General features: G+C 37.0%; 1 protein-coding gene, 1 long non-coding RNA gene and 2 pseudogenes across 2 annotated transcripts; 1 reads left to right on the forward strand and 3 right to left on the reverse strand.

Moving 5' to 3' along the window:
- Nucleotides 1-1,076: 1,076 nt before the first annotated feature.
- Nucleotides 1,077-2,033, reverse strand: LOC113886023. Its single transcript, XM_027531967.1, has one exon. It carries the CDS (start codon nucleotides 1,998-2,000, stop codon nucleotides 1,077-1,079), a length of 924 nt encoding a protein of 307 aa, XP_027387768.1. The 5' UTR covers nucleotides 2,001-2,033.
- Nucleotides 2,034-3,814: 1,781 nt separating this feature from the next.
- On the forward strand, nucleotides 3,815-7,638 carry LOC113885945. Its single transcript, XR_003509352.1, has 2 exons — nucleotides 3,815-3,983; nucleotides 6,997-7,638. It is a non-coding gene; the product is annotated as an uncharacterized LOC113885945 (long non-coding RNA).
- Nucleotides 7,639-10,999: 3,361 nt separating this feature from the next.
- LOC113886314 lies at nucleotides 11,000-15,107 on the reverse strand (annotated as a pseudogene).
- A 3,849-nt stretch (nucleotides 15,108-18,956) lies between these two features.
- Nucleotides 18,957-19,846, reverse strand: LOC113886460 (annotated as a pseudogene).
- Nucleotides 19,847-24,721: the final 4,875 nt, after the last annotated feature.

Consider the following 24,721-nt stretch of genomic DNA (forward strand, 5'->3'; position numbering starts at 1 on the left):
GGACTCTCAAGAGTATTCTCCAGCATCACAATTTGAGAAAATATATTTTTCAGACTCAGCCTTCTTGATGGTCCTACTATCACATCGATACATGACTACTGGAAAAAACGTTACTTGGCTATGCGGACCTTTGTCAGCAATGTGACATCTCTGCTTTTTAATATGCTCTCTAGGTTTGTCATAGCTTTTTTTCCTAGGAGCAAGTTTCTTTTAATTTTGTGGCTGCAGTCACTGTCCAAAGGGATTCTGGAGCCCAGGCAAATAAAATCTGTCACTGTTTCCTCTTATTCCCCACCGATTTTCCATGGAGTGATGGCACCAGATGACAAGATCTTAGTTTTTTGAATGTTGAGTTTAGAAAGTATTTTACCACTCAATGAGATTTAAACTAGAATATAAAAATTACAAAATTACAGTTACTGACCTCATGAAATTTGAAACTTCATATTAAGGAGGTCTAATATCTATCATAATGAAACACAATATGAAAATAAAACTGGAGTGAAATCAGAGAGACATACTGTGGCCGCCTGATGTGAACAGCCAACTCATTGGAAAATACCATGATGCTGGGAGAGATTGAAGGCAGGAAAAGTAGGAGAAAACAGAGGATGAGATGGTAGGATGGCATCACCAATTCAAGGGACATGTGTTTGAGCAAAGTCTGGGAGATAGAGAAGGACAGGGAAGCCTCACGTGCTGAGTTCATGTGGTCACAAACAGTCGGACATGACTGAGTGACTGAACAACAACAGAGAGAAATAGAAATTTGAATGGGTCTCCTAATGGATTCAGCATAGAGAACATTAGTTGCAACATCTTGGAATTTTTATTAATTTCAAATAATATTCTCTATTACTTATTAGTTCTGACCTAATCTCCAAAGAATCCATCTCTCAGAGTCTGATTAATATATTTGTTGGAAAACAAGTTACTGAGACCTATTATGAAAGGATCAATTAAGGTTAGAGGTTTCTCTATTAAATATATTGTAGATAATTAAGAATTGGGGAATTCCTTGGCAGTCCAAATAACTGATATGCCATCATAATATTGACTCTGTTCATATATGTTTTTCACAGTCTAAAATTTTTTTTCAGGGCAAATTTGACATCCCTATTCCGTAGGCTATAGATCAGGGGATTTAGCATGGGCACAATGATGGTATAAAACACAGAGGACACTTTCCCTTGGTCCATGGAGCTGACTGATGATGGCTGTAGGTACATGAATGCAGCAGATCCATAGAAAATAGCAACAGCAGCAATGTGAGAACTGCAGGTGCTGAAGGCTTTGGACCTGCCCTCCATGGAGTGGATTTGGAGGATGCTGGAAATGATGAAGATGTAGGAAGCAAGAATAACTAGAGCAGGAATCAAAATGTTGAATGCACTCAAGACTATAACCAATAATTCATTGGCATAGATGTTGGAACAGGATAGCTCCAAGAGTGGAAAGAGATCACAGAAATAATGGTTAACGATATTGGTCTTGCAGAAAAAGAGCCTCAACATAAATCCTGTATGGATTGTGGATCCAGTGATGCCCAAAATATAAACTCCCACTGTGAGGCAGAAGCAGATGTAATAAGACATGGTGATGTTGTAAAGCAAGGGGTTGCAGATGGCAGCATAGCGGTCATATGCCATTGCAGCCAGCATGTGACACTCTGCAATAGCAAAAATGATGAAGAAATAAAGTTGAGTCATGCATTCAGGATAGGAGATAATATTCTTCTCTGTCACAAAGTTCACCAGCATTTTGGGGGTAATGATAGTCGACTGACAGAGATCAATAAAGGACAAGTTGGTGAGGAAATAGTACATGGGGGTATGCAGGTGAGAACTGAGCCCAATCAGTGTGATCATGCCCAGGTTCCCCACCACCGTGACCACATAGATTCCTAGGAAGAGGAGGAAAAGGTGCAGCTGGAGTTGTGGCTGTTCTGTGAGCCCAGAGAGGATAAACTCAGTCACTGAGGAGTGATTTCCGGGGTCCATTTTCTTCTCAGTCCCTTCTATATTTAAAGAGAAAATGAGAATATTTTATGCCTGTGTGTGCATGTGTGTGAGTGTCTGTGTGCACGTGTGTACGTGTGAGTGGGTGTTGGGGAGAGTAATTCTGGGTAAGTCATTGTTCAGTCTCTCACCAAAGAAGACTCATAATGCAGTGATCTCCTGAGACAATGATGTTAGTTGAACCAGAGAAAAAAATAAAATTAAAATTAATTATTTTGTAATTAAGATACTTCATAAAATTTTAAGAGAAAATACCAATTTCTAGATTTTTAAAATCAGAGTGAATATTACTATTGTTACTTCTGAAGACTTTTTCTTTCTTTCCATATTCTTTACATATGTATTAATAATACTCATGTAAAATGCATACTATTTTTATTTCACTCAGAATATATAAGTAGTGTGTGCTTTCTCTAGTAAATTAACATATAATTCATAAATATGAAAAGTAATTGTATTAATTTCAGATATTTTCTGCACTAGAATCATAACTCAAAATATCTGAAGGACCGGGGAACTATCTGTATCATTTCACCTGAGGTCTATTTCTTTAATGTCCCAACGTCCTTCTCCCTGGACTATGACCCCAGGGGGAAGAAACATAACTGCATGGCAGACATCATCCTTATACCTCAATAGGTTTTCCAGACTCATGAACCTTCCTCCTTTATTCTAATTTTGATAACTGGGAGTCAGAATATAATGACCCCAATATAGGTCATGTATGCCACCACTGTGACCAGGGGATCAGTGTACAAAGTTTAGTTCCTGGAATTTGCACTTCATGGTTGATGGAAAAGATGAGAATACTATAATCCCACTCCCCCCACCCCAAATATGAGAAGCATTTTTGAACACAAATACTAGGTCCTGTTTATTCTGGTCTTTTTTATTAATATAATCCTATATTTTGCAGATGCTCTCTATGGAATTCAAAGATGATAGAGATGTGGATTAGTAGAGCACATGCAAAATACAATTAGAAATTTTAATGTAAACTCAGTATTTGTCAACTGTGGAATGTGTTCTTTGTTTAAAGACCAACTCACTTTTAGTTTACATTTGTATAGATAATGAGTAGATTCTAGAAAATGGAAATTCATAATCTTACTTAAAACTCAAACAATAGTTTTTCATTAAAGATGCAATACTTTATCTGATAGAGAAAAACTGGAAAACTAGTAAACTAGTAAAATGATCTAAACTCTGCCATATTAGAATGGTTAGAATAACTAAGCATGTTTTTCTAGCAAAATTAAAACCCGTGTGACACCTGACAGGTATCGTTCAACATGTTGGTTTTTCCAAGAGTTATTGGGCTCATTTTATATGTCACCAATAGAATGAAGTAAAAATAATTGCTTAAAACTACTGGAGAAATATTTGGTTTCACAACAAAACAAACACTCCAACTACCAAAATACCCAGATCTTTCAGGGAAAATGTTGATTTCATCTTAAATAAATAATTACTTAGCAGGAATTATTAATAACAGTAAGCACCTGATGCTTGGATTAAATAATCTTTAACATCTCAGTTTCACTGTTTCATGATTTTATAATTCTTAAAAAATCTGCCTGCAATGCAGGAGACAGAGGAGAATCCCTCTGTCTCAAACCAGGAATCACAGGTTTGATCCCTGTGTTGGGAAGATTCCCCTGGAGGAGGAAATGGCAACCCACTCCAGTATTCTTACCTGGAGAATCCCATGGACAGAGGAGTCTGGCGGGTTATTGTCTATGAGGTCACAAAGAGTTGGACATGACTTAGTGACTAAACACTCACACATAAGCCCTGATAGCAAGTTAGAATTAGTGGATTGAAGCATCCATGAACTTCATATTTACCACAAGACCTTGAGATAATCAGATCTGCTCTCCAATTCTGAAAAAGCAAAAATCTGTTTCATGTGAAAATTAAATAAAACGATTCTCACAAGGAGCTTAGCCCAATCCCTGGCTCTTGGTAAGAAAATGTCAGTGTTATTTTACTGTTAATCTATTCAGCTTCTCCCTATAATATGCTTTATTTGACCAGCATTTTTATTCTTTAATCATGGCCAGAATTTTAAGTTTTCTTATCCTTAGAACATCTTCTTGTTGCTCCTTTCTACATTAATACATATAGTAATATAGAGATTTGAAATATTTTACTGAATATTAACTTCTTAAATTATGAATATTTTCCATGGTCTCCAAATAAAGTCAAGCCAAATTATTTGTCATTTCTACATTCACATCATCTGACTAGAAAAATTTTATTTTTGATGTTCCAACAGGTATCACAAGTTTTATTTCACAAAAGAACATAATAAGCTCTCATTTTTGACTCATCAAATTCCTTTAGCTCGTCTCACTCTATGCCCTTTATCTTATAAAATGTACTTGATTTTGAAGACCCTTTAGTTAAGGACTTTAACAGTGGAAGCCCAAGTTAATAATAAAATTTTCTATGTGCCCATGAATATATTTTTATATTATATTTAGTACATAAATAAATCTGCATCAATTATTATGGCTTATTTATTGATTTTTCTTCAGCACTAGAGTGTTTTGTTTACTCAATACAATGTTTGGCATGGTGCCTTACATACAGCAAGCATCAATAAACATGAGCTTTTAATAAAAATCATTTGAAAGATGCTTAGCTACATGTTAATATAGACTCCACATAAGTGAACAAAATTCTCACACTATCTCTGTCAGAGTGAGTAGAGAAGGAAGTGTTGGTCACAATTTTATTCAGCCAGGGACAGGAAAGTGTCCTTGCTCGTAAGGTAGTCTTTGCTCATTTGCTCTTGTTTAGTCACTCGGTCAGGTCTGATTCTTTGCCAGGACTACAGCATGGACTGTACATGCCAGGTTTGTACAGTCCGTAGACTGTAACATGCTAGGCTTCCCTGTCCTTCACCATCTCCCAGAGTTGCACAAACTCATGTCCATTGAATCAGTGATGCTGTTCAACCATCTCCTCCTCTCCTTGCTCATAATGTAGTGTGAATATTAGAGTGAGGACAGATAGCTATTTAAAAAAGGAAGAAAGAACACCTTTCCGCATTTGTAATTGTACTTGGAGGCAGCCCTAGAGGGCTTCCCAGGTGGTGCTAGTGGTAAGGAACCTGCCTGCCAATGCAGGTAGATGTAAGAGATGCAGGTTCTATCCCTGGGTTGGGAAGATCCCCTAGAGGAGGGCATGGCAGCCCACTCCAGTATTCTTGTCTGGAGAATCCCATGGGCAGAGGAGCCTGGTGGGCTACAGTCCATGGGGTCACAAAATGTTGGACACAACTGAAGTGATTTAGCACAGAGCCACAGTTGAAGATCTAAAATCATAAAAGTCAGGGCTGGGATTCAGACACACAGTCCTTGTTCCCTGAAATTTCAGAGTTATGTGTTTCTCCCCAATGTCTCTGAAGGGCGAGGGGGATCTGATGATGTTGGTGGATAGTTCTGAATACTAACCTTGCAGGGCTGTTAGGTGTTGAGGTGTCACAGCCTAATAGCCTCCATGGTAATGATATGTCACTGGTCCTGACCTCTGATGAAAGTAATGTCTCTCAGTAAAGATTGGTTGATATGAATGATAATTTTATACTCTGCATATTGATTCTTAGAGTCTAATTAGGAAAAATGAGAGTGAACTCCCATTAGGTTCATATCCCATAAGTATCAACTCTTGGGAAAAGAAGCAATTAGAATTTTGCTTTTCCCCCTTTGGCCCTCATGTGTTTAATAGTGTCATGTAGCTGTGATTCAGTGCTCTTGTTGGATTCTGTATTGTAAACAGGATGTGACAGACTGAGTTTGTTAGAGCTCGTAACAATTTCATGTTAGAGCTCAGTAAATTTCATGTCCACCTATCAATGAAGTAATTTCCCACTAGGTGAAAATGAGAAAATCGAGGGAAACAAACTTTATAAGTAAGATGTGAAAGCCTTTTTTTTTTCTTTTTCATGTACAATACTAATTGTGCTTAAATATTATGATGTATTCAGAAAGCAAAAATACTTGTATTATTTTAGTATCCGTGAGGAACTGGGAGTGTACCTGATAATAGAGTGCTCAGAAATACATGGAGAATTAAATACTGGTATTTAGTTTAGAAAGGTGTGTAAGACTGAAAAAGGAGAATGGAGTCAAGAAGTCATTTCAGGATGGAAAAGCAGCATGCCACGGTCATAGGGATGAACCCAGCAATGTTGAGATCTTACAGAACTACCTGGAACAACTTAAGAGTTTTGTAGTAGATACTAACAGTTATGAAAATAGTAGTATATTTTGATTATACCCTATACATTTTATTTTAAGCAATTTCATATGTCATCCTCATCAAACGCACTGTTAACTTCAAATGTTGACTCTAGATGGAACAACATACAGTTGTTTAGGGCTAAATGTAAATATTGAAAGAGTGCAGGAGATTGCTGGTTATTCCTAATTTTCCTTCTCCCATTTTTCCTCAATAATAAATTCCCCGAATCTTAGTTGGGTGCATGGCTATCTAGACACCTTGGTATTTTCTTTTTAAAAAAATAATTTATTTATTTTAATTGGAGGCTAATTACTTTACAATATTGTGGTGGTTTTTGCCAAACATCGACATGAATCAGCCAGGGGCACACATGTGTTCCCCATCCTGAACCCCGCTCCCACCTTCCTCCCCATCCCATCCCTCTGGGTCATCCCAGTGCACCAGCCCTGAGCACCCTGTCTCATGCATTGAACCTGGACTGGTGATCTATTTCACATATGGTAATATACATGTTTCAATGCTATTCTCTCAAAGCATCCCACCCTCACCTTCTCCCACAGAGTCCAAAAGACTGTTCTTTATAGCTGTGTCTCTTCTGTCTCACATACAGGGCTATCGTTACCATCTTTCTAAATTCCATATATATGCATTAGTATACTGTATTGGTGTTTTTCTTTCTGACTTGCTTCACTCTGTTTAATAGGTATTTTCTCAACCTCTCTTCCAGCTAAGCTTGATCGCCTGGCCAAATTGCACCAAAGGGAAACAGGAAAAGGTAAGTTCTGTCACTTCAAGTGGTGGTCTTCAAGTTAGGGGATGTTTCCTTCCCTTCTACATCTTTTCTTCTGATGGCTGAGGGATGAAGATGCAAGATCTGCCTGGAGCTATTGTCTGAGACCAAGAGATGGATGGAAGCTAGATGTTGTAGCAGATCACAATTTAAAAGAAGTTGATGTGCCGCAGTGAGCCACTGAACCAGTCCTGAAGATCTTTAAGGCATCATGGTGCATGTGTGTGTGTGGGAGTGTGTGTGATGTACAGTGAAACCTAATTGCAGCTAAGTTTAATTGCAATTAATTTTGAAAATAAAAAGAAATGCAAACTAAAGATCCTGGAGCATGCTAATTGTACATCAAGAACAGGTTTTTTTTTTTTTTTTTCCTTACTTTTTTAAAGAAATTAATATAGGGTTGAATCCAAGTTAATGAGAATAAATTCTGTATGGAACATTAAGTCCATCAGAGTGCCTACTTTAGAATGCATTTACTCAGTCATGCTGTTTTCAATTACTAAAACATTTGAAAATATCTCCTGCCATAATAATGTTTAACAAATCTTATGTATTCATTAAAATCTTTCTCATTTGTAGTAAATCTCCAAGTCCTTGATTTCTATTTTTTGTGTTTTGGAAATACTCTGATATCTATTCTAATATGTTAATATCACATCTTCCACTAGTTCTCAGATTGAGATCCATAACCCTGCAGATCCATAGAAAATTCCTAAGGAGGCTTTAAATTTTTACCTTTCTTGGTACTTTTAAAGTTTGTGTGTGTTGGGACTTCCCTGATGACTCAGACAGTAAAGAATCTCCTGCAAAGCAGGAACCCCAGGTTCAATCTCTGGGTCAGGAACATCCCCTGGAGAAGGAAATGGCAACCCACTCCAGTATTCTTGCCTGGAGAATTCCATGGACAGAAGACCTGGTGGGCTACAGTCCACGGGGTCACAAAGAGTTGGACAGGACCGAGTGACACACACACATTCACATTTTAAATTTTGTAACACTTTTTAAAGTTTTAAATATTTATAAATGCTTGAAAACACAAAAAATTTTCATAGTCATTTTCATATATCAAACACCAATGTAAGAAATTTACTAGCTGTTTTTTGATTAATGTGTAGTGTACTAAAATAGAAATACATGTGGGTGCTCTGGTTCAAAGAAATAACATACGGAACTCACATTCTCCCGTGGATACAATGAATTTAGAGCTACATAGAAAATAATTTCCTGTGGGGTGGTTTTTTGGGGAGAGGAGGACTAGTTGATCAATTCTTACACATTGGGCAAACAAGAAAAGGCCACACTGAAGTGGATATGAGAGGCTGAGACACAATCTTGTCATAAACCACAGCTCGCTGCAACAAACCACAGTCAGCATACTCAGAACCCTGAGCTTCTGCTTGACGAGCTAACAGCTTGAACCCCACATCTGGCACTACAACTGTTGAGACCTGAACCAAATAGAGAAGTCCACAAAACATTTAGCAGGAAAGTGAGCAGGGCTTGTGATCATGAGACCCACAGTGCTATAGTGACACGAGAAACAGTTCTTTAAAAAGAAGTTCAATTTTTTGGTCTGCTGGGCCTTCATTGTTGCCTGCAGGTTCAGTAGTTGTGGTACACAGGTTTCTCTGGCTCTAGCATTTGGGCTTCATTGCCCTATGACACGTGGGAATCTTAGGTCCCTGAGTAGGGATTGAATCCGTGTCCCCTGCATTGGAAGGCAGATCCTGAACCACTGGACCACCAGGAACATCCCCGAGAAACCACTCTTAAAACTCACATTCAGGCAGACTGAGCCACCCCAGAGCTCAGCTCAAGGCAACTCACTTTTAGAAAAGCACCTGGGCTTTTTGTGAAAGAGGCTTTTTTGCTTATTTTTAAGCATAGGCAAGAGGAATAGGCATCTAAGGAGACACACATTGAGAGCTTATTGAAATACTCTCTGGGATATAGGCAAGAAGGCAGAAGGTCTGCACTCTCCCTGTCCCTCACTTGAGCTTCCAGTTATCTCCTGGAAGGGAGATCATACTCTTGTCTGGAACCCTGACTTTTGTGGCTGCGGCTCAGAGGACTGTTCATTGGAAGGACTGATGTTGAAACTGAAACTCCAATACTCTGGCCGCCTGATGCAAAGAGCCTACTCATTGGAAAAGACTCTGAGGCTGGGATTAAAGGCAAGAGGAGAATGGGACAACAGAGGATGAAATGGTTGGATGGCATCACCGACTCAATGGACATGAGTTTGAGCAAACTCAGAGCCATAGTGAAGGACAGGGAAGCCCGGTGTGCTGCAATTCATGGAGTTGCAAAGAGTCAGACATGTCTTAGCAACTGAACAATAACAGCTCAGAGGACACCACTAGGTCACCTGGCTGTGGTCATCAACCAGGCTCTTACGGTTGAATCTCAGGATTAAACTGATAGAGAAAGAGCTCAGAAATGGGAAGAATTTAACCAGGTCTTTAATAAATAATTTATAAAAAAATACTAAGAGATCATAAGAGCCATTGTTTTCATTCTATCAGTGCATCTGTACTTGTTATATCAGATAAGATAGCACACTAGCCAAAGAGCATCAATCTGGCAAATAAGATGATTTGAATTGGGAAGAGACAGAAAACACTGAGTATTTAGAATATCATGCAAATTCATAGGTACAAGATGTTAAATGAGACACAATAAAACAATGTAGGAGAAAAGATATTTCAAAGAAACAACTGACATGAAATGGTGATTATTTGTAAGTTATAGGAGGAAAGAGCATGAACCATATGACAGTGATACAGCTTAGCTGGGATGTTGGCTTTCATGAGCATCTGCTTTCATAAATAGCTATTTCTTGTCTAAAGATAAGACAATATTGTTGAGGCTGTTTTATAAAATTACTGCTACATATTGCTTTATTATATCAAGTATAACAATTGAATCTCTAATGTGTGCTCAGTTGCTCAGTCGTGTCAATTGAATCTCTAATGTGTGCTCAGTTGCTCAGTCGTGTCCAACTCTTTGCAGCCCCAAGGACTCTAACCTGCCAGACTCCTCTCTCCACGGAATTTTGCAAGCAAGAATACTGGAGTGGGTTGCCATTTCCTACTCCCGGGGATCTCCCCTAACCAGGGATCAAAACTTCATATCTGTTGTCTCCTGCATTGGCAGGCATATTCTTTACCAATAGCATCACCTGGAAAGCCCCACGTCTCTGAGACTCAAATGACTCTTTTTCTTTTTCTTTGATGAAGTCAGGTTTGAATATTTTTGATTATTTTCATGATATCAGAAGAAATAAATAGGAAAAAAGTATGAAAGATCTGGAGGAAAGAAACTCAGTCTTATAGGGAACTGAGGTGGCTTTATGTATAGAAGAAAATTCCTAGGGAGGCTTTAGATCTGCCCACAATTACCTGGGGCCAAAATATAACTCTGAGTACAATCATGGGTTCTGGAGCCAAACCCTCCACATCCTATCATTTGTTACGTTTGGGACCATGACAATTACTCATGGTCCCAAACTAAATGCCTTTCAATTTCATTTTCCTCCTAAGAGAAATAATAGTCTGATGTGCTTATATAATACTGTGAATATCAAATAAAATTATCCATTTAAATTCTGGATATTGTGTTTTATACAAAATTATATGGATTACTACGATTAATGTCAAAATCTTCATCTTCTTCCTCTGTTTTTCTGCTGGTTTGGATTATCACTAAAAATAAAACTAAGACCACTTTATCTTCTGGAGTTTTTTTACTTTATTCATAATCACAGCCTATGATTTTACATATAAATATTACAATATAGGTTCAAGGAGTGGCCTGGATAAAATCTTGGAGATGTGTTATATAGGCAAGTATGGTTGCTTTTTTCATATCCAATAAGCTTAATACATAATATATCTTAGTGAATCAAATGACTGATATGACATCATCATATTGTTTCTATTCATATACACTTTCCACTGTCTACAATTTTTTTCAGGGCGAATTTGACATCCCTATTTCGTAGACTATAGATCAGAGGGTTTAGCATGGGCACGATGATACTGTAAAACACAGAGGACACTTTCCCTTGGTCCATGGAGCTCACAGATGAAGGCTGCAGGTACATGAATGCTGCAGATCCATAGAAAACAGCAACAGCTGAGATGTGGGAACTGCAGGTGCTGAAGGCTTTGGACCTGCCCTCAGTGGAACGAATATGCAGGATGCTGGAGATGATGAAGACATATGAAGTGAGAATAGCTAAGGCAGGAGTCAGGATGTTAAATGCACTCAAGAATATAACCAATAATTCATTGACATAGATGCTGGAGCAGGAGAGCTCCAAAAGTGGGAAGAGATCACAGAAATAATGGTTAACCACCTTGTTTTTGCAGAAAAGGAGTCTCAACAAAAATCCTGTGTGAACTGTGGATCCAATGATTCCTAAAATATAAACTCCCATTGTGAGGAAGAGGCAGATGTGATAAGACATGGTGATGTTGTAAAGCAAGGGGTTGCAGATGGCAACATAGCGGCCATATGCCATTACAGCCAACATGTGACACTCTGCAATAGCAAAAGTGAGGAAGAAATAGAGCTGTGTCATGCATTCAGGGTAGGAGATGATGTTCTTCTCTGTCACAAAGTTCATCAGCATTTTGGGGGTAATGACAGTGGAATGACAGAGATCAATAAAGGACAAATTGATGAGGAAATAGTACATGGGGGTGTGCAGGTGAGAACTGAGCCCTATCAGTGTGATCATGCCCAGGTTCCCCACCACAGTGACCACATAGATTCCTAGGAAGAAGAGGAAAAGGGGCAGCTGGAGTCGTGGTTGTTCTGTGAGCCCAGCAAGAATGAACTCAGTCACTGAGGAGTGATTTCCAGGGTCCATTGTCCTCTCCAAGGTTCTAAGTTTAAAAACAAGAAAATGAGTGTATATGTGTAAGAAGACGTGGTCATGTGAGTGTATTTTATGAGGGGGAGGGACGGATTCTGTGGAGCTCATTATTTGATCCCTCATCAGACGACATACATAAAGCAGAAATCTCTTGTGTCTCTCCTGCTACTTGGGGACAAACGATGATTCTCGTTGAACCAGAGAAGGAAATATAAACTTCACAACCCTTAGAATTCAAACACTTCCTCACTTTTGAAGAGAAAACACCGTTTATGGATTTTAAAAATCAGTCAGAATGAACATTGCTATTTTTATTTCTGAGGACCTTTTCTTTCTTCCCATATTCTATATGTGTATGTTATTCATACTCATTTAAATTAGCATAAGATTTTTATCTCACTTGAAATAAGTAATAATGGTGTATACTTTCTATAATTAACAGAAGATTCACTCCCCATGTGATCTTGTGTTTATTACATCTACTCTCCAACACTCTTAAAAACAAAAACACCAATATGCATTTTATGTGAAAATTAAGTTAAAAGATTCCCACAGGGAGTTTAGTGCAGTTACTTGCTCTTTGTAAGCAAATGTCATTTTGTTTTAACCTATTGAGTTTGTCCCTGTTATATCTTTCATTTGACTGATATTTTCATTTCTAAATGATGACCAGAGTTTTAAATTTTCTTTTCCTTAGCACATCTTCTTATTGCTCCTTTCTATATACATTAACACATACAGTAAAAATAGAGATTTTAATTATTTTATTTGCTATTAGCTTTCTAAATTATCAGTATTATTTATCAATTAACAGTATTTTCCATTGTCTCTAAATATATTCAAGTCAATTTGTTATTTAAAGATGTATGTCATCTGACATACATTAGGACCTTTTTTTAAGGTCCTAATAGCTGTCACATGGTTTAATTATTTAACAAAAAAGCATGGTGCACTGTCATTTTTGACTCATTAAATTCCTTTAGCTTTTTTCTCTTTATCCCCTTTATCCTGTGAACTAAGAGTCAATATCCTTAAGTTAAGAACTTAAATAGTGGAAGCCCCAGTTAATAAAACCATTTTCTATGTGCCCCAAAATACATTTTTTATCTGGTAAAGAATTAACCTACCAATGCAGGAGACACGGGTTCGATCACTGGGTCCGGAAGATCCCCAGGAGAAGGAAATGGCAACCCAGTTCAGTATTCTTGCCTGGGAAATCCCAAGGACAGAGAAGCCTGGAGGGCTATAGTCCATTGAATTACAAAGAGTCAGACACAACTGAGTGACAACAACTCAGACACAACAACTAGACAACAACAACATGTTACATTTAATGCCTACAAATCTGTATTTATTATTGAGAGTTATTTACTGGTTATTCTTCTGTACTAGATAATATTTGGCACCATGACTTACATAGAGTGAGAAGTTAACATAGACTTCATGGAAAAGGAAATGGCAACCCACTCCAGTATTCTTGCCTGCAAAATCCCATGGACAGAGGAACCTGGCATGCTGCTGTCCATCGGTCACAAAGAGTCGGACATGATAGCACCTAACCACCACCACCTCCTCCCCAAAACTTTAGAGCTATGGGTTTCTCCCCCAACTCTGAAGGTAAAAATGATTCTGATGATGGTGGTGGATAGTTCTGAGTACTAACCTTTCAGGATTTCTCGGTGTTGAGGGTCATAATCTAAAAGTCTCTGTTTTTGTGATTTTGCATCACTGGTCCTGACCTCTGGTGAAGCTGATGATCCTTAGCAAAGATGGTTGATATTAACGGTGATTTTATATTCTCAGTATTGACGCTAAGAGTCTGATGTGTAATAAGTAATGATTCTTACTTCCCTTTGGAACCTTATCCCACAAGTATCAACTCTTGGGAAAATTAGACAATTAGAATTTCTCTCTTTTCTCCATTGCATCTCAAGTGTTTAATATGGTCACATGGATGTGGTTCATTGCTCTTGTTAGATTAAACATTGTAAGCAAGGATGTGATAGTTTTTAGAGCTCCAGTGAATTTCATGTCAAGTTAATTGAAAGTTCAAAATTTCAGGAAATGACAAAGACATACACTAAAGGAGTTTTCTAAAGTGATTTTCCACAAGGGAAATAATAGATAATGAGATAGCAACTTTTACATGTAAGCTTTAAAAGTTTCTGTTTTCATTTTCTCTATTAACTGTATTTATCTATCATGATACACCCATAAAACAAAAATGCTTTTAACATTTTAACTTGGGGACTGAATGCATCTGTTAGATAGTGCCATAATCCCATGAGTCCTAACAAGTCTAACAAGGAAAAATAATGACTTATTTTTCTCTAATATTATAAGAAGTATGTTGAGAAACAATATAGAGATACATGTGTTATCGAGATTATTTTAATTCTACATAAATTCTGAATTGTATTTGCTAGGAAATAAAAATTGTATATAATGTCTTTATTCAAAATACTTGTTAAATGTTATATCATTTTGAGGGAAAATTTACTATGAAATGTGTTGATAAAGTTTACTTTTTCAGCTTTGAGATATAATTGACATGTAACATTGTATAAGCTTACTATATACAATTGATTTGATACAATTTAATATTGCAAATTGATTTCCACTATGGTTTTAGCCAGCACATTCATCATGTCACATAGTCACCATTTCCATTTTATGGTAAAAATATTTAAGATTTACTCTACTAGAAACATATAAAATGGACTTCCCTGGTGATCCAGTGGTTAAGACTCTGCACTTCCACTTCAAGGGGCTCAAGTTTAATCCCTAGTTAGGGAACTAAGATCCCACATGCCATATGGCCAAAAAAATTAAAAAAAAATTAAATAAAAAAAGAAACGTATAATACAATATTATTAACTGTAGTCATTATTCTCTATATTAGATCCCCAGAGCTATTTATCTTACAACTGGAAGTTTGTGCTTTTTGACCTGCATCTCCTTATACTCCAATTGACCATCTGGTAAAAACCATTGTACTTTTGGTTTCTATGAGATCAGATTTGTCAGATTCCACATACAAGTGATATTATATGGTATTTGTCTTACTTTGTTTAACTTATTTCACTTAACCTAATGTCTCTGGGTCATTCCATGTTGTTTCAAATGACAGGATTGATTTCTTTCTCATGGCTCAATAATATTCCATTGTGTATATATCCCACATACCTTAGGCTATTTCTGTATATTGGCTAATCAAAGTTTGAAAGGCTTTAAATTATTTTTGGGTATCAAATTTTAATCTGATTTTTAAGGTATTTTTGCAAATTTCTGTGAAAAAAAGGTAGCATAAACATAGGATAGAATAATCCATAAAAACATAGGAAAATGTTGCTCATCAATAATTATCAGACCTTAGAACAACAAATATGGTACAATGTAACATAAAAAATTTTCCTTAACTTTCTGATAACTTTTATAGAATACTCACAAGCATTCTTTAATGATAAGGAGTACCATAAAAGACATCATTATTGCAGTATGTGCGAGGAACCAGAAATGTGCTAGATAATAGTGTGGAGTGGTCAGAAATACATGGATAATTGAAAACTTGCATTCATTATTGAAAGGTGTTTATAACTGAAAGGTGTGAAAAACTGGAAAAGAAGAATGGATTCAAGAAGCTATGTCAGGACTGGAAAGCAGCAAGAATGAAGTGGCAAGAATAAACTGCATTGCTGAGATATTATAGGAACTATTCCACCCAGCAGGACAAACAGTTTTCTTGCAGATCCTAATAGCTATGAAATATTAATATATTTTGCATGTTATGCATGCCATTTTAATCACAGTTCACATTATTATTCTTTTAGATACAAAGCCAAATTCAAATGTTAACTCTAGAGAGAACAACACACAGCTTTCTAGGACTAAATACAAATGCTGAAAAGAGTGGAAGACACTATTAGTTATTCCTAATTTTCTCTTTCTTCCTCAATAATAAATGCCTTGATTCTTTGTTGGGCAGGTGGCTACATAGATACCATGGTATTGCTTAGCCCTGCTATAGCCACCTTGGACTATACGACTGGGTCACACCAAAGGGAAATAGGAGGGGGTGAGGTCTGTCACTTCAGGCAGTTGTCTTCAAGTTGGGGGACATTCTCTCCTTCCCTGTCTTTAGTTCTGATGGCTGAGGGTTAGAGATGAAGGATGAATCTGGAACTATTGTCTGAGACCAAACGATGGACGGAAGCTAGATGTTGAAGCAGAACAGCAATTGGTAAGCAGCTTATGTCCCCAGTGAGCCACTGAAGCTGTCCTGAGTCACCTGTAGGTGTAAGTACCATGGTACGTGTGTGCTTCTGTGTGTGTGATGAACAGTCACACCTAACTGTGACTAAAACAGAAGATATAAAGTAATTTTCTGAAACCCACTCCTGTGACATCCTTGAAAATGCTAATTGTACATGAGGAATTGTACAGTTTTTAGAAATTAATATATGCTTGTATGAGAATTAATGAAAGACAAACTCTGTATGAGAGCTTTATCCAAGCTTATCATAGTGCCTAGTGTTAGAATATATTTATTGTATCATGTTCTTTCCATTATTAAAACAGTGTGCCCATCTGTACTGGTATCTAAAAAATCCTATGTATTTGTTAATTTTGTCTCATCTGTAGTAGTTCTTCTTCGAATTCTTTACCTCTCATTTTTGTGGTAAAGTTTCATTTTCACTTTGGAATCTGTGTGAAATCTACTCCAATATTTTAATAGCATATCTTCTACCAGTTCTCATATCACTAGAGTCAGTGCAGACATGTTTTATCTTTCTTTAATCTTTTGATCTCTTTAATGCACAAATAGAGCTTCCCAGGTGGCAGTAATGGTAGAGAATCTTCCTGCCAATGGAGGAGATGTACAAGACACAGGTTTGATCTCTGAGTTGGAAAGATCCCCTGGAGGAGGAAATGGCAACCCACTCCAGTATTCTTGCCTGGAGAATCCCATGGACAAAGGTCACAGAGACTGTAGCCTAACGGTCTACAGTCCATGGGGTCACAGAGAGTCAGACATGACTGAGCATTGAGCAGCAGAAATACATAAATGCATGCTCAGAAACAAACAAACAAAAATTCTCAGAAATATTCCTTCCCATCTTTCAGCCATCCATGTGAAAAAATGTATTCAATATTGCTTGTTTAATGCATAGAGTAATAAAATAATTATTACACACATAAGCCTTATAAAACATATCCTAGCAATAAAAATGGAGATTGATTTATAATATATAAAATTCATATTGGTTACACATAAACATAGACATATATACATACACATATGTATACATATGGATAGATACACATGTATACAGAGAGTTTTTATAGGATCAAAAAGTGGAGTATGAATTTGAGGAATGATTGGTATGTAGAAAGTCAAGAGGGAATTTTCCTCTAATTCTCAAAGAGAGGCATAAGATTGCCTTGCACATTATGAATTTAGGTTTTATGAAGTAAGATAAAACACTCTCTCACAGAAGTGTTACTATTACATGTCTGAAGGCAAGCTGACTTCCAAGAAAACACTACCTTAGAATTTTTAGATGAGACACATGATGTTTAAAACACAGTTTGAAAGGAAAAGTGAAAGTATTAGTCACTCAGTCGTGCCTGAGTCTTTGTGACTCCAAGGACTGTAGCCCGCTTTGCTTCTCTGTCCGTGGACTTTTCCAGGCAAGAATACTAGAGTGGGTTGCCATTTCCACCACCAGGGGGTCTTCCAGGTCCAAGGATTGAATCTGTGTCTCCTGCATTGGCAGGCAGACTCTTTACTATCTGAGCCACCAGGGATTTTTACCACGTATAACATCTCATGCTGAGTCCAAGGGTAAAGAGGGTATTTATTGTTTACGTATACCTTTTTCCTCTTCAAAATAACTCAGTTGCTTTTCTATCAGATACTTTGGGGATAAGATGGGTACTTACCATTAAACAGAAAATAATTTTTCAATTTTAAATGCCTATGTGAATGAACCATCCATATGGTTATAATAATAAAAGAATATCACTTCTAAATCTAAGATTCTATAATGTGAATGGCAACAAAAAGATATATTTTTTAGAGACAAGAGAAAATAAGTACAGCATTATCAGAGAAATGGAGATGGTAGAATTATCTCAGAAATGTGGAGTAAAGAAAGCTGCACAAAGATATAAGTCAAAATACACATAATTCTTCAGGGCCATTTATAGCTGTCAATCTCTTCCACAATAGTGTGGACCATATGTATGTTCTATGACATAGAAATTATGTCTTATCACCCATCATATGCCCTTGTACTTCCTAATACATTTTATGCATAAAATAAGAATTAAAGATTGAGTTTTATAGATCGTAAATTGTTAAACATTGTTTACTTTAGAGATCTCATTTTTGGAGATATTTTTCTTATTAGTAAACAGCACCAGGCATACAAGATATTGAGAAAGTCAAAAGATACAGATCAGATGGATTTATTCCTTGAATTAAGATAAATAAATTTTGGAATTTCCCTGGCAGTCCAGTGATTAGGACTCAACACTTTCACTGCAGTAGACCTGAGTTCAGTTCTTGGTTGGGGGAACTAAGATCCTGCAAGTCACACATTGCATCCAAAAAATAAAAAATTAAAAATAAAAAAATAATTTTTAAAAGATGAATAAGTCTTGACTAAAAAAATTCCATATTCCACATGTATAATAATCCACATGAAGGCCTTTGGATATTGTTTTAATGTTTAGAGATAATACAGAATTTTATGGACATGTGGACACTGGCACATCCTCAAACAGTGCTGCTCTCCATATGATAACACTATGAGTCCAGTCCTCTCCCTGCCACATCCATCCCAAATAATCAAGTTTTAATAGTAGCAATGATCTCACTATTTGTGGACAAAAATTCCTGTGTCTGGATTATTTCCTTACCAAACTTTCTCAGGAAATCATAAATTTCTTCCAAGGTAAAATACTCTTTTTCACAGGAAACTTAATTTTCAAGGATTTTATTAAAGGCAATTTAGACATTGTTATTCCTCAGGCTGTAGATCAGGGCATTCAGCATGGGCACAATAATGGTCTAAAACACAGAGGACACTTTCCCTTGTTCCATGGAGCTGACTGATGAAGGCTGCAGGTGCATGAACGCTGCAGATCCATAGAAAATAGTGACAGCTGGGATGTGGGAGCTGCATGTGCTGAAGGCTTTGGACCTGCCTTCCTTGGAGTGGATTTGGAGGATGCTTGAGATGATGAAGATGTAGGAGCTGAGGATGGTCAGGATTGGAGTGAGGATATTAAATGCACTGAAACACAAAATAACAACTCATTGATGTAAGTACTGGAGCAGGAGAGCTCCAGTAGAGGAAAAGATCACAGAGGTAATGGTTGATCACATCAGCCTGGCAGAAAAGCACTCTTAGCATGCAGCCTGTGTGAGCTGTGGCACCAGTCAAGCCCATGATATAAACCCCGACTACCATGCAAGAACAGAGCTGAAAAGACATGGTGACATTGTAAAGCAAGGGGTTACAGATGGCAACATAGCGATCATATGCCAGTACAGCCAACATATGACATTCTGATACAACAAAACGAGGAAGAAGAAGAGTTGAGTCACACATGCTGGGTAGGAGATAGTATTCCTCTCTGTCACAAAGCTCACCAGCATTTGGGGGTAATGACAGTGGACTGACAGAGGTCAATGAAGGATAAGCTGCTGAGGAAATAGTACATGGGGGTGTGCAGGCGAGAACTGAGCCCAGTCAGTGTGATCATGACCAGGTTTCCCACCACCGTGACCACATAGATTCCTAGGAAGAGGAGGAAAAGGGGCAGCTGGAGTCCTGGATGCTCTGTTAGCCCAGCAAGGATGAACTCAGTCACTGAGGAGTGATTTTCTGCTGCCATTTTCCTCTGGGAATTTATTGAAGAACTGAAGAATTGAAGTGGATATTTATTGTCTTATAACACAATAATGTATAATATAAAACCAAGACTTTTCAAGCAGATAGCTCCAGTTCTCTGTCTGTTCCTGATCTACATTAGTGGTCAAAGTGCATCTCAGTAACATAGGACATGTAAATATTAATAAATATAAGATAGAATGCTCCTTTGTTTGTTCTATGCTATCAAACCAAAGCACTCTCCCTGTGGGTCTCGGTATTGACCAGTCCCTAGACAGCCAAAGAAATTTTCTGTTAACTTTATTATAAGAACTTTCCATGATTTGTTTTCATTCCTCTCAACTCTTCTACAGAGCAAATACTAGTATGCCTATTTTACATGCTGGATAACTAATATAGTGGTTAGATATGTTCCCACAGTTAGGCATATAAAAAGTACATGATCAAGCATACAAAATAAGGCCTTTCTGTCTCACTTTCCATCTCTTCTTTTAGCTACTCATACCTGCCCTTCTATTTCTATCTCTTTGTCATATCAGAGCAACCATTTACTAATGTAAGTGGGAAAATTAATATAAAGTACTGACAGTAGTGTATCAATAACTGATCCTTTGCAGTGAATACCTTCACTATGGTCACCTTTTCAAAAATAATGAGAATTCAGAAGTGTGAAATATTAAAGCCTAAACTCATCCACCCTAAAATCTCTTATGGAATATTCACCATGTGCTAAATACTTTGTATGACCTCTTATGGTCCTGGGCTTAGGTTCTGGGAAACCAGAGCTGCAGAATGTCAATCTTGCATGATCCTTAGGCTATAACAACAGTATGGGTGTGGTCTTGGTGTCTTTGTACTCACCTTCAAATTCACCTTCAAACCAAAACACTCTTCCATAGGCACAAGAGACCAAAGCAGAAAGAATATTTGCATCTTTCTATCTTTGGGATATGGGGGAAGAAGGCTGATGATTCCATGCACAGCACAGTGTGATGACTTCAAAAGAAAGAGACCCAAGAAGTATCATCAGAGGTTATCGGTGTATCAAAACTGATTACTATTTATTCAGTGCATACTATGTGTTGTGAAAGGCTTTTTAAAAATGGTGTCCCAGAAATCTTATGAGTGTATTATTCCCATTATATAGATGAAGATGCCATTAATAAATTCAGAGCCTTAAGTGATTTGTTAGCCATGACTGGTTTTTCAATATAAATGTGGATAATGATTTCCTAAGAGTACAGATTAAAAAAAAAGAAATTGACATAGCCATAAGAAACAGAAGTGGTAATTAAGGACTTGTGCTAATACTGATGTCTTCTGGAAATACTATTTCAAAGTCAAAACATGCATAAAACCTGTCCTAGATGCAAAGAGCTTAAAGCTAGAAAAATTTATAATCATAATACCAACATTTATTTTCTGCCACCCTCTTGTTATTGACACTTTTCATCCATAGACAGAAATTTCAGTTACGATTATGAAGATCATCATTTCAGAGTAAGGTCCTCTTAATCTTTAGCTAGCAAGACACTGCAAAATTGTGATTTTTATAAAAGTTACTTTTGTAGAATTTAGTGATAACAGCAGGTAAAACTGTTCACCTTTTTAAATACAAATTTACTTTTTTAAAAAAAGTGGAACTTGCACTTTGAGATATTATTTTGAGAATTATTCCATGGTACTGTATACTTAGACTTGTACTGAAAAAATATTATGCTAATATCTCTTATGGTACCATAAAAGAAATCATTATGAAATTTGTAGATGATATTAACATAAAGACTAACAGACACTTTTATGATGATAATGATTCTAAGAAGATACTATTAGCTTGTGGATCTGATAGCCTTTGATATTATAAAGAATTTAACAGTCTGTAAGTACAGTTTGCTGTGGACACTTAGGATAGAGAGATGAATAAGATAGAATCCCTACACTTCAGAATTTTACAGTCTAGAGAGAGTGGAGGGGCCAGACTAGACAATGTGATAAATGATTGAACAGATCCTCCAGAACATGGTGACTATGGTGCTAACCCAGAGTAGGGGTCAATGAAGGCTTCCAAAAGAAAGCTGAATCTGGAAGGATATAAGTAGGAATAAGTCAGGTCTGCAAAAAACATTCAAAATTGGGAAACACTGGCCTAACGAATCTGTGTTCAAAACATCTGGATGAAGAGAAAACACATCAAATTGCCAATGATTTCATTAAAAAGAACATAACACCCAAAATTAAGGTAGTGATAATCACACAAGAAAAAAATACATCTGGTGAATTGTGCTTAGTTCTGGGAGCTATAATTTACAATGGTGAATTTTAGATTATAATTATCCAAGACAACAATATTTGGATCAAAATACTTTACTCCAAGTACCTACACAACTAATAACATGAATTGGAATTAGATTTATTGTTTGTTACCTCAAAGGACAGAGCTGCAGTCCATAAAATACGTGTTTCAATAGCAAGACTGTCTAACCATTAAATGGGTCTGAATATAATAAGGGCTGAATTATGAAAAAGATAGTTTTCTGCATTCAGAGGTTTTACATTGAGAAGTGAGTAACCATTTTTAGATAGCAATCATTTTTAGGAAGTCTCTGTAATTGTGTGTGAAGTGGTTCAGTCAGTTCAGTTCAGTTGCTCAGTCGTGTCCAACTCTTTGTGACCCTATGAATCACAGCACGCCAGGCCTCCCTGTCCATCACCAACTCCCAGAGATCACTCAAACTCATGTCCATCGAGTCGGTGATGTCATCCAGCCATCTCATCCTCTGTCATCCCCTTCTCCTCCTGCCCCCAATCCCTCCCAGCATCAGAGTCTTTTCCAATGAGTCAACTCTTCGCATGAGGTGGCCAAAGTACTGGAGTTTCAGCTTTAACATCAGTCCTTCCAATGAGCACCCAGGACTGATCTCCTTCAGAATGGACTGGTTGGATCTCCTTGCAGTCCAAGGGACTCTCAAGAGTCTTCTCCAACACCACAGTTCAAAAGCATCAATTCTTTGGCGCTCAGCTTGCTTCACAGTCCAACTCTCACATCCATACATGACCACTGGAAAAACCATAGCCTTGACTAGATGGACCTTTGTTGGCAAAGTAATGTCTCTGCTTTTGAATATGCTATCTAGGTTGGTCATAGCTTTCCTTCCAAGGAGTAAGCGTTTTTTAATTTCATGGCTGCAATCATCATCTGCAGTGATTTTGGAGCCCCCCAAAATAAAGTCTGACTTGTTTCCACTGTTTCCCCATCTATTTCCCAGGAAGTGATGGGGCCAGATGCCATGATCTTAGTTTTCTGAATTGTTGAGCTTTAAGCCAGCTTTTCCACTCTCCTCTTTCATTTTCATCAAGAGGCTTTTTAGGGCCTCTTCACTTTCTGCCATAAGGGTGATGTCATCTGGATATCTGAGGTTATTGATATTTCTCCTGGCAATCTTGATTTTTCTGAGATTAAAAAATTCTGGAACAGGTGAAGTTCAGATACTCACCCTTTACTTGGAAACCTTAGGCTGGGTTGTATGTCTGCTTTGGAGTAAGTGCTCTCTAGGGAAATCTTGATGATGATGGTAGGGACTGTTCAAGATAGAAATTCCTATGCTGCCTTTCACTGGGTGTTCAAATTCAGATCTTGATTAGCATTGTTTGTAGAGATACTATGAATCAAGGGTCATGACTCCTTATTGTAGCTTCCTCATAATGCTACCAGAGATGCTTGTCAAAGTGACATGCTTTTATTTAAGATTTCAATATATAAGAGGTATTAATATTATCAAAAACATGTAGGATGCTATTGGAAACTCCCTTAAGATTTCCTTTCACCAGAGATGAGCTATTGTAGTATAGGAGCAATTAAAATTTGCTTTTTCTGTTCTTTGTTGATAATATCATTAGCTCTCTTGTGTGTAATACTCTAAGTGTTGAGCCAGTAGACAGTCATTAGTTTAAGTGCTGAATTAAAGCCTGCAGACATTGCTCTAGATGGTCTTTGGAAACAACTTCCTATATGAATATAATTTCTGAAATATTTTAAACCATGAATTCAATCTTTTTCTGTTTATTTGAGGTTTGGGGAATATTTAATTGTATCTAATTATTAGTAGTAAACACCTCATTAGCACAGTAGGTAATGTGTTGGTTTTGTTAGTTGTAGCTACTTTATATAGTTTTCAAACATTTTATTTTTATGTACATAAGTCAATTATTTATAGCCAGGATTTACTGAGCACTTACTATGCACTACATCTAATATTAATCTTGTTATATTTGTTAACTCATTCAATTCTCACTATAGCTCAGTGTGGAAGATGATATTAGGTTGAAAAGTGAAGCATTAGTTGTTAAGTCATTTCCAACTATTTGTGACCCCATGGACTGTAGCCTGACAGATTCCTCTGTCCAAGTGATTCTCCAAGCAAGAACACTGGAATGGGTAGCCATTCCCCTCTCCAGGGGATCTTTCTGACCCAGGAATTGAACCCAAGTCTCCTGCATCACAGGCAGATTCTTTACCATAAGAGCAGATTCTTTCCCTAATATTCAGGGAAGTCATGAATATTAGGTTGAATCAGGTAGCAAATTGATATGATTAAACCTAATACATATGGAATACTTAAAAAATAAAGAAGCTGAGACACAGAAAGATTAGCTAATTTTCCCAACCTTATCAGGTTAGTAAGTTGTAGTTTGGTTTATTCATAAATAATTATGTTTTTTATATTACATATATTTTAAAGCAGTCAATAATTTATTAATTCAGGAGACATGCAACACACCATAGTAGGTGTTAGGAGAAAAACTCAGAGATGCAAACTGTATGTTTTTAAATATGTCTACAATAGTACTTCATGCATTATATACAGCAAACAATCATATA

This window comes from Bos indicus x Bos taurus, chromosome 29, assembly GCF_003369695.1.
Source record: "Bos indicus x Bos taurus breed Angus x Brahman F1 hybrid chromosome 29, Bos_hybrid_MaternalHap_v2.0, whole genome shotgun sequence".
Lineage (NCBI taxonomy): Eukaryota > Metazoa > Chordata > Mammalia > Artiodactyla > Bovidae > Bos > Bos indicus x Bos taurus.